This window comes from Helianthus annuus, chromosome 3, assembly GCF_002127325.2.
Source record: "Helianthus annuus cultivar XRQ/B chromosome 3, HanXRQr2.0-SUNRISE, whole genome shotgun sequence".
NCBI lineage: Eukaryota > Viridiplantae > Streptophyta > Magnoliopsida > Asterales > Asteraceae > Helianthus > Helianthus annuus.
In genome coordinates, this window is record NC_035435.2 from 87,026,741 (window position 1) to 87,038,138 (window position 11,398).

Genomic DNA, 11,398 nt, shown 5'->3' on the forward strand with positions numbered 1-11,398 from the left:
CAAATTGCCGCTATGGTCCCCGTCAAACGCAAGCTCAAGCCGCTGTTAACCAAGCCCTGCTACCTGCTCCTCAAGCTCCTCAAGCTGCACAGGCCCCAGCAAACAATGTTCGGACCTGCTTTGCATGTGGTGACCCTAACCACTTCGCAAACCGGTGCCCGAACAGGGTGGTGAAACAAGAAGCCCAACAACCCCAGCAACAACAACAACAGCCTCAACAACAAGCCGCTCACGCCAGAACCTTCAACATCAATGCACGCCAGGCTCAAGCTGATAACAACGTGGTCAATGGTACGTTCCTTGTGAATGGTATATATGCATCATGTTTGTTTGATACTGGAGCCGATAACTGCTTTGTGTCATTTGAATTTGAGAAGCTTCTTAGACGTAAGCGCTCTTATCTTTCGTCACCCTTCGAAGTAGAAGTCGCTACCGGAAGAACCATTGCTGTCAATTCTGTGCTCCGTGATTGTACTCTCGAGCTCAACAATCATATATTCCCGATTAATCTCATTCCAATGCAGCTCGGAAGTTTCGATGTCATAGTAGGCATGGACTTTCTTCGTGAAAACCGTGCTGAAGTTGTGTGTTCCGATAAGATGATTCGTTTTGTGCTAGCTAGTGGTGATATTCTATGTGTTTATGGTGAAACTACTGCAAAAGATCTCAAGCTCATGTCCTGTCTCCAAGCTCGCAAATATCTCCGCAAGGAATATCGAGCCTTCTTGGCCAACATTGTTGTAGCTGAGACGGACAAGAAAAAGAAAGTTGAAGTCAAGGATGTTCCTGTTGTCCGAGAATTTCCTCAGGTGTTCCCTGATGATCTTCCTGGATTACCTCCAAGTCGTGATATCGACTTTCGAATCGACCTTATTCCAGGAGCTAACCCAGTGGCCAAAGCTCCGTATCGACTCGCTCCATCTGAAATGCGAGAACTCTCAAACCAACTTCAAGAGTTACTTGAAAAAGGCTTCATTCGCCCGAGCACTTCTCCATGGGGCGCACCAGTCCTTTTCGTCAAAAAGAAGGACGGGTCGTTCCGGATGTGCATCGATTACCGGGAATTGAACAAGCTGACCATCAAGAACCGATACCCATTACCAAGAATCGATGATCTGTTTGACCAACTACAAGGTGCTCAGTGTTTCTCCAAGATTGATCTACGTTCAGGCTACCATCAGTTGCGGATTCAAGAGGAAGACATACCCAAAACCGCTTTTCGAACCCGATACGGCCACTACGAATTTGTTGTCATGCCTTTTGGTTTGACCAACGCACCCGCGGTCTTTATGGATCTGATGAATCGCGTGTGTAAACCGTTCTTAGACCGTTTCGTCATTGTATTTATCGACGATGTCCTGATTTATTCCAGATCGAGGGCCGAACATGCGCAGCATTTGCGACTGGTTCTCGAGTTGCTTCAGGGAAACCAACTCTACGCCAAATTCTCCAAGTGTGAGTTCTGGTTGGAGGAGGTGCAATTTCTGGGTCACATTGTGAATAGTCGGGGTATATACGTTGATCCTGCAAAAATTGAGGCAGTCAAGGGATGGGTTACGCCAAAGAATCCGTCAGAAGTTCGCTCTTTTCTCGGATTGGCTGGTTACTACCGGCGATTCATCGAAGGATTCTCAAAGATTGCTGTACCGCTTACCTCCCTTACTCATAAAGACAAGCCTTTTGTGTGGGGAACCGCGCAAGAGACTGCTTTTCAAACCCTCAAACACATGCTGTGCCATGCACCAGTTCTTACACTGCCGGACGGAAGCGATGACTTCGTTGTCTATTGTGATGCTTCAAACCTTGGACTTGGCTGTGTTCTCATGCAACGAGACAAGGTTATAGCTTACGCATCTCGACAGCTCAAAATCCACGAGAAGAACTATACAACCCATGACCTCGAGCTAGGCGCAGTTGTCTTTGCCTTAAAGATTTGGCGACACTACCTGTATGGTACAAAGTGTACGATCTTCACCGATCACAAGAGCCTACAACATATCTTTAACCAGAGGGAACTCAATATGCGTCAACGCCGATGGGTAGAACTTCTCAACGATTACGACTGTGGGATCCGTTATCACCCAGGCAAGGCGAATGTAGTTGCAGACGCCCTCAGCAGAAAGAATTACGTGATAGGTGTTCGAAACATCCAGGCTCAGTATAACCTCGAAGCTCTCATCCGCGAAGCACAACACGCTTGCTTTAACGAGCGTACGTTGAAGAAAGAACGAATCTATCACGATGGAACTCAGCTCGTGAGCAAAGCCAACGGGATATTCTATTATCTGGACCGAATCTGGGTTCCGAGGAGGACAGATTTGCGAAAGATTATCATGAACGAAGCCCACAAATCCCGATATTCCATTCATCCCGGTGCGGACAAAATGTACCAGGACCTTCGCTACAAGTACTGGTGGCCTGGGATGAAAAGGGATATTGCCCTATATGTTGGTAGCTGTTTAACTTGTGCAAGAGTCAAGGCTGAACACCAAAGACCTTCAGGCTTACTCGAACAACCGCCGATACCCGTATGGAAGTGGGAAAGCATAGCTATGGATTTCATAACTAAGCTTCCGACCACGCCATCAGGTCACGACAGTATTTGGGTTATAGTCGACCGTCTAACCAAATCAGCCCACTTTCTGCCAATACGAGAAGACTACAAGGTGGCCAAGCTAGCCCAAATCTACACCGACGAGATCATTAAGAATCATGGTACGCCTCGAGACATCATTTCTGATCGCGATGCTCGGTTTACATCGAGATTGTGGGAAACTTTTCAAGCAGCTCTTGGTACGACGCTGAATTTGAGTACCGCATTCCACCCGCAAACCGACGGGCAGACGGAAAGAACGATTCGTACTATTGAAGACATGCTCCGTGCGTGTGTTATCGATTTTGGTGGTAGTTGGAGCAAACACCTACCGTTGGTCGAATTTTCGTACAATAATAGCTATCACTCCAGCATCGAAATGGCACCTTTCGAAGCCCTGTATGGTAGGAGATGTCGCTCGCCTATTGTATGGCACGAGGTCGGTCATTCACAATTGACTGGGCCCGAGATTCTGCAAGAAACGACTGACAAGATCCACCAGATAAGGGAAAACTTGGTAAAGGCCCGGGACAGACAAAAGATGTACGCCGATAAACGACGCAGGCCCCGCGAATTTGCAGTTGGCGACTACGTGCTCCTAAAGGTATCACCTTGGAAGGGAGTAGTCCGATTCGGCAAAAGAGGGAAACTTGCGCCTCGATTTGTTGGACCTTTTAAGATTCTGGAAAGGATCGGTAAAGTTGCCTACAAACTCGAATTACCGGAGGAACTCAGCAATGTCCACCCGACTTTCCATATTTCAAACCTTCGAAAATGCGTAGCCGACCACGACGCAATAATACCACTCGACGATCTTCAGGTCAATGAGACGCTACACTTCGTGGAAAAGCCTGTCGAAATCATGGACCGACAGACCAAGCAACTCAGACGCTCTCGCATTCCTATTGTAAAAGTACGATGGGAAGGCAAACGAGGCGCGGAGTTCACTTGGGAACTCGAAAGTGACATGAAGGCCAAGTACCCGCAGTTGTTCAGATAGATCTGAAGCATCAAATTGGTAAAATCACACGGCGATGTACGGTTCTTAGCCTAATTTCGGGACGAAATTCCCTAAAGGAGGGGAGACTGTAACACCCCGTGTTTTCCTAAAGTCAAAGTCAAAGTCAAGAGTTGACTGTTATTGAAATTAAAGATTAATAAAGATTAATTTCATTTTAGTTTCATTTTGATTTTCGTATTATTTGGAGTAAGTGTTGTATAATCAAACTAATCGACCGATAATCGAACTGTGAATCAACGACCGACTGTGAATGATAGGAAGTAACAATGCAATAAAGCTAGTCAATCAATAATCAAGCTAATCAAATCAATCATCAAACTCAAGTGTGGGGATTTTAGTACTTTTATACGTGTGTGTGTGCCTTATGTGTTACTTGTGCATGTTTACTTTTATGTTAAAGTGTGTGGTGAATCAATCAAATCAATCAAGACTCAAAGGTGAATCAAACTCAATGGAAATCGAAACCGAAATGGTTGTAAGGATGCTTGTATGTTAGATATAGTAGTTGAGACTAAAAGTAATTTGATTAGGAATTCTATCATTCTCAAATCATCGTTCATCGAACTCGAAATATCAAAAATCGTCGCGAAACACTCAAACCAGGCAAGCCGATCGAACAGGGCAACCTGATCGAACAGGCTAGCCGATCGAACAAGGCAACCTGATCGAACAGGCTAGCCGATCGAACAGGCTGTTCGATCGGACAGCTGCTCGATCAGGGATGCTGTTCGATCAGCTGAACCTTTCCTCTTTTGGAAGCCTATAAATAGGGCTGTCCTTGTCAAACTTTCCACTTTTGGAAAAGCTCTGACCGACCAGCCTCTTCTTCTCACTAAATCTCAGATTTCTCTCAAACCGGTAAGTATTTCGCTCTAATCCTTGTACGTTTTTGTTCATTAATCGATTCTCCATCTTTCTATCTTTCAAAACTTGGATTTCATCCATGAAATCACCAAGATCTAGGTGTTCTTGGGTGATGTCATCATGTGTTCTTCAAGAACACTAAGTTTTGGCATCATTCCACCATGAATAACTTAGATCTAACCGATTTCCACATAAATAACCTAAAATCTTCCAAGGATCTTAACATTTCACGGTGGAAAAGGATTGGAAGATGGGTTTTCATCTATCTTTCAACTCTTTTACACTCAAAAGGGTGAAAACGAGACTTGAACCGATTTATAAACCATCCTAAACAAACACATGGTTCAAGATTCGGGTTCTACCGAGAGATATACCGATTTCGGGTTAAACGTTAAACTAAGTTCCAAACCGCCTCTGGCCGAGCTTGGGTGATTCCTGCCCGAGTCAGTAGGCTAAGTAGGGACTTCAGCTTTGTGGTTCAACTCGTAGTCAAAATATCTCTAAAACATCAACAATTAACGGGAATAACCAAGTGTTAAGTGAAAGGTTAACCGAATCGAGAAGCTGGCCGAACGGCTAGGCTGTTCGATCGAACAGCCCAACCGAACGACTATGCCAGCCGATCGACTAGGCTAACCGATCGACTAGCACTTAGTCTCACAAACTCATGAAGTGTAGTATTGACGAGGTACTGTTCGATCGACTACGCCACTCGATTGTAATCATTACTACTCGAATCATGAGATACTATACTTCAAAACACTTAGACTTTTTGAAACATTGGAATGTCAGCCGATCGAGCATGCTAACCGATCGAGTGACATCTTGCCAAGTCTGCAATGCTAACCGATCGGTTGGGCTAACCGATCGAACAGCTGTTCGATCGGCCAACTTGAAAGGTAGTACAAACCATCATACACAAACACATCCTTCTCATCAAAGGAAGAAACAATCCACTTGAAGGAACCAGCCGATCGAGCCAGCCGGCCGATCGAATGGATGTTCGAACGGACTTTCAAACCAATCGAACAGCCCACTCGATCGAACAGCTGTCCGATCGATTGGTCTATCCGATCCAGTTTCCACTGTTCACTTTTTCCGCGTTACTCATCGTTGTGTTATCGAACTATTCAGGCTAACCTATTCTCAGTGCTCCCTTCAGTCCACATCAACCACTGTGAGTATACTCGATCCCTTTTTGCTTTCAGCACTTTTGGGTGTTACATACGTAATCTATCAAATTCACAAACAACACAAACTATTTGAACGCTAACCTACTTGCATGTATTGCTTGTCTAAATGATTGCTGTTTATTATGTTTACACGTGGAGTGCTATCTACCTGCTTTAGCAACGTAGTACTATAGTTTGGACTCAGCACCCGTTCACACGGGGGTTGCTAAGGACAATTACCTGCATGGATTACAGTGGTAATCATGTATTGCGAACTGTCTCGGACAGTCAACTCGAAGTCGTTGGTATCGATGGTCCCATGTTGATAATTTACATGCATCGTTTGCCCTTGTGTACGTGCTTGGTTATGCGTAAACTTTCCGAACTTTATATGCTATATCAAACTTGTGTACTCACCTTTACATTATATGTATTGACTTTTATTTTAACGTATGTGACAGGTGTTTAAGCTACTAGCGTGCTAGGGAAGCGAGGCAATAATAAGCTTCTAGGAGCCTGTGACCTTAGGACAGTGTCCACGTACCTGATCCAGGGCCATAATTATCTGTAGATCTTGTACTGGCACCTGTAGTCAGTAAGATCTACCGTTAGCTGTCTAGAAGTCTTAAAACAATATTTATATTCGGTCTGTAATAATTAAGAATCTGAGTAGTCGGAACAGTTCCCATATTGTTTAGTTGATTTCTACGATAACTTGTTATTGTTTGGGACACGGTATGGGACGTGTTATATAACTGAATTGTATGATAGTTGTTGTGGGAACTTCTGAACAATCTGTTTCGCTCAGTGCCGCGCCCCGATGATTCCGCCATCGGTTGGGGTGTGACATAAACAATTAAACAAACAGTGAACGTGCAATAAATGTGAAAATGGAATCTTGGAAACTCGAGTTGTCACAAAGATGCAGTACATGAAAACACTTCTTCAGCTGTTGAAGAGTAGCCCTGTCCTCATATACTTAATCCTTAACTTTGTTCATAAAGAGTTGCTTTAAACCAAACTTTATGCTTCTTTTAATACAAAAAAGGAAGGAAAGACCATTACTCTAGTAAGATAAAATCTTATCTTACAACAGTAGCAGATCCTTTCTTGTGTTTAGTAGGAACTATTCTGGGTTCTACATCATCATCTTCTGCCCAAGTCAATTATAATCATCATTTAGTCATAAGCAAAAAATATTTTAACTGTAGATTTAATAATCTTTCGTTGTGTTTAATTTAACTTTATGGTTCTTTTAATACAAACCTATGATAACCCACAGCAGACTGTATGAATTTCAAACAACTGTGATTAGACTGAAATATAAAGCGAAAATTAGAGTATATCACTTCAAAATTAAAAACTAAAAATTTCAAAATTGGAGTAGCAAAAAACACATACTTCAAACGATGTTGGAACAATGATACTGGAAACAACCGTAGAACAATCATCATCATCATCATATGCACCAGATCATTCACAATCATCATTTAGTCACAACTCAGATAACAAAAATTTAGTAAAAATCAAAAACAAAAACACATACCATGATCAAAGCAAACCAAATATGACCAAAAAAATAACCAAACAATCGGAAGATTCAAATCTCAAGCAAATGAAACCCTAATTTCAAAAAGAATAATTGGTGAACATATTCACAGATCAATAATCAACAGATGTTGAACTCATATCATCACCGTTAAGAAAAATCAACATAGTTCTATAAACATACAAATCAAACCTCAAGGTGAAAGAATCTTGTAAGAGAAACACTGCAGAACCCTTAGCCGGCGCCCCATCTCTCGAACTAACTCTCGAACGAAACCCTAGCAATGGTTACATGAAAGACCCAAAACACAAAGGATTAGTATAAATAAGAGGAAATCATGAAAGTATTTCAATAAAAAAAGAAGAACAAACCTTTTGAAGGAAGATAATCGATGAACAAAATAAGATTTTATGGTGGCGTCTGGAAGAAAATTAGGGTTTAGATGGAGAGAATGGTCTCAATAATTGAAGGATGTAGACCAAAATCTAATTTGAAGAGATGATAAAGGAAAAAAATGGGACGGAGCACTGTTCAACGGCTTTGCGGCGATTCTCGACGAAGAAGATGCTGCTAAAGTTGCAGGTTTATTATGCTCTTATTGTTGGTGTAAGCATCCAGATATAGGGCGATTCTCGGCGGCGGTGATTGTTAAAGGGGGTTAGGGTTTGTGAAGTTTGAATCGCCTGAATATAGAGAGAGAAAGAACCCTAGGCGTTTCAAAACAAAGATAAAGATGAGAAGAGAGATCATAAAAGGAAAAGGGGATGACACTCTTGGGCGGGAAAAGAAGCCCTAATTTACTGATACGTGGCCAAATCACCTTTCATTTATTATATATAATAGATTAAAAGTTTATGCATTAAAGACTTGTTCCTTGTACTTATGTGCATATGAGATTTGTACTTTGTGTGTAAATGACCAAATTACCCTCATAGTTAACAGACTTGGTAGATGGAGTTAGAAATTTGGACTCAAATAGTTAAGAAAAGTGGTTATAGGAACTCAGAGCGTTAAACATTTTTATTTTAAACTCAAATGGTTAAAACCCGACTTAAAAACTAATTTACCAAAAATGTAATACTTTGTCAAATAACTTTTGATGTTGAGTAAAATAAAAACAAATAATAATTATATATGCATGGGCAGGGGCAGGGTTGGTGTGGTGTTGAATCTTCCTCCATGCATACATACATAATCGGTATATATATAGATCGTATTATACGTAAAACATACGTTGCCGGAATACATGTCGACGTCCGGTGACGTTGAATCGACCTCGAGTTCGTTGCCCGGATCGGCTGCCGGTTCTCCGAGAAGCAAGGTCAAGTTTCTTTGCAGCCATGGAGGCAAGATCCTTCCTCGTCCCGCAGACGGCCACCTCAAGTATGTCGGCGGCGAGACCCGCGTCGTCTCTGTTCCTCGCACCATTACTTTCACCGGTATTATATTATATTATAATTCTTCCCATAATTTCATCACGAAAAATTGCTTACAATTTCAAAGAATTGTTTATAAAATTTGGCTCATATTTTCTGCATTCATCATTGTTAGCATTTTCATTGAAATAAAATCTGAAAATTTTTCGGTGTGTTATTATTAATAACACCAGGATTTCTTTTACACCTCGGACCCTGTGCAGGCAGGGTCCACGTGTAGGGTGCAAACGAGTCGAGCCCGAGCTTCAGGGGCGGATTTAGAGCCTTTTTACGAGTTCTCAGGAACCCAGTCGATTTGGAAAAAACGTTTTTTTGTAGTGTAAACCTTGTATGATTTGAAAAAAAAAAAAAAAAAAAAAAAAAAAAAAAAAAAAACGTTTTTTTATAGTGTAAATCTTGTATGATTTGGAAAAAGGAACCCAGTGAAAAAACTGGCTAGATCCGCCACTGCCGAGCTTGACCAGGCTCGAGCTTGATTAACATATGAGAGCTCGGGCTCAAGCTCGGTTCGATTCGAACTTTGTTTTCAAAGCTCGAGCTCGGCTCATTGGTATTTTCTCAAGCTCGAGCTCAGCTCGGGCTCTGCTCGTTTATTATCTTCTAATTAATATATTAAATAATAGAGTAAATTACTTTTTGAGTCCCTGTGTTTTAGTGGTTTTAACCACTTGAGTCCAAAATCAAAAAGTTTAACGCCCTGAGTCCCTAGCCATTTATTTTATAACGTTTTGAGTCCAATTTTGTTCTTTTTATAACTATTTGAGTCCAAAAAATTGGACTCAAAAGGTTAAAATTTGGACCCAAAAGGACTCAAATGGTTAATGAAAATGCTTATAGGGACTCAAGTCGTTAAACTTTTTGCTTTTGGACTCAACTAGTTAAAACCACTAAAACACAGGGACTCAAAAAGTAATTTACCCTAAATAATAATAATAATGTAAATAACAAACTTTTTAAGCTCGCGAGCTCGATATGTGAAGTTCGCGAGCTCGATATGTGAAGCTCGGGCTCCGGCTCATTTACTAAATAAACTTATTTTTAGGGTCGAGGTCGTCTTGTAAACATGTTTGAATAAGCTCGACTCGTCTACACTAAGGCTCAACGAGCCTAACGAGCTTCACATGCGAGGCTCAAGCTCGGGCTCGATAAACAAACGAGCCTTATTTTAGGCTCAAGCTCGGCACGGGCTCGATAAAGCTTGGCTCGTTTCGAGCTTTTTCTCGAGTCGATCTCGAGTGTTTGCACCCCTATCCACGTGCACTTGTTTTTTTTTTTTTAATAATTAGAATTGTATTTGTTTCTTCTTATTTTTAACAGATCTTATGAAGAAGCTAACCAGCCTAATCGAAGGTGCTGTGACCTTGAAATACCAGTTAATCACCGAGGAGCTTGATGCGTTAGTGAGCGTAAAATCCGACGAAGATCTCCGCCACATGTTTGAGGAATACGACCGCCAAGACCTAACCGGAACACCACGGCTCCGGACTTTTCTTTTTCCGGCAAACCCAATCATTATTGACAACCCGGTTGGACCAATGGACCGCCACTCTCTTGAGCAACGGTACATTAATTCCATCAATGGTATTATTTTTAATCCTATACCGGTGTATAATAGTGGTTTTAGACCACCCGCTGTTAACACCAGCCAAACAAGTTTCACTATCTCATCTGCGTGTTCTTCCCCAAGAACACCACCAGAAGCCACCGTGGGAAACATAGTTCCCGCGGTGGGTCCTAATGTGACAAACCCTGAAAACACGGGTTTTCACAAAGGAGGTGCGATGAGCCGGGCCCGTAGCTCACCTAACCTGTGTAATTTTGGTTCCAGTTCCCAGCCCAACTATAAGAACCAAGGCCCAATTTCAACTCTGAACTTGGGCCTTAACAACCAGCAATACCCTTGTTACCAACAGCATCGCCAACCACCACCGCCGCCGCCACCCAACCACTACCATCCACCCGTCCACCATCCACAACAATATCCCAAACCACCACTAGATCCCAGCCCACACAAGAACTCTTCTCCTGACCATTTTATGAGGATGAGATCCTCCGGGTTAGCCGATTACTACAGGCACCAAACGGAACAAGCGCCAAATCTGTATGCGCGATCAAGCAGATCAAGTGGGCACATGGGTTACCAAAGGGGTTCGCCTTATGACGAGTACTATGCGAATAATAATAGGTATGATCGAGAGAGTCCTCCTGGCAGTGGCAGCCCGTTAGCCCGAAGCCCGCTTCATAACAATTATGTTTCCAAGTGGGATTCGAATGGGGGACGCTGAATCACCAACATAACGGTTTTGTAACGATTTTATCTGCTTTGTATACTTCGTATACAAATGTTATTATGTAAATACGACTTCTTGAACTCTTTGAATACGGGTGGTCGAAATCATCTACAAGTGTAAATAATTTTGAAATGCATGTAAATGATTTGTATATGAACTTTATTTTTTAAGCTTGATTGAGGTTCTTAGAGCACCCGCAAAGGGTGGTTTGTAGCACCATGGACACCAACGTTGAAAAGAGTGCGAGGAGGGGGCCAGGAACTATGCGTGGGAGAAGAACCTTGTGAGGGGAGGAAAAAGAAACTGGCAACGGTCTCAGGAAGGAAGGTTTCGAGTTTGTAGGTTATCGACTGTTATGGATTATTAGTTTTGAAAAGCCCATTTTTCATTGGTAGATGTTGCCTTGAAGTGAAACGAACCTGAATTTGGCATCAATTGGGCTGGTTTCAGTTACCTACCTGAGCATACCTTT

At 42.3% G+C, this 11,398-nt stretch overlaps 1 protein-coding gene across 1 annotated transcript; it reads left to right on the plus strand.

Moving 5' to 3' along the window:
* The first annotated feature begins 8,445 nt into the window (after positions 1-8,445).
* Positions 8,446-10,920, plus strand: LOC110928934. Its single transcript, XM_022171993.2, has 2 exons — positions 8,446-8,638; positions 9,953-10,920. Exons 1-2 carry the CDS (start codon positions 8,446-8,448, stop codon positions 10,918-10,920), a joined length of 1,161 nt encoding a protein of 386 aa, XP_022027685.1.
* Positions 10,921-11,398: the final 478 nt, after the last annotated feature.

Coding starts and splice junctions, on each gene's coding strand:
- LOC110928934 (XM_022171993.2), top strand. CDS start 8,446: ATGTCGACGTCCGGTGACGTTGAATCGACCTCGAGTTCGTTGCCCGGA. Junction 8,639..9,952: donor TCGCACCATTACTTTCACCG/GTATTATATTAT, acceptor TATTTTTAACAG/ATCTTATGAAGAAGCTAACC.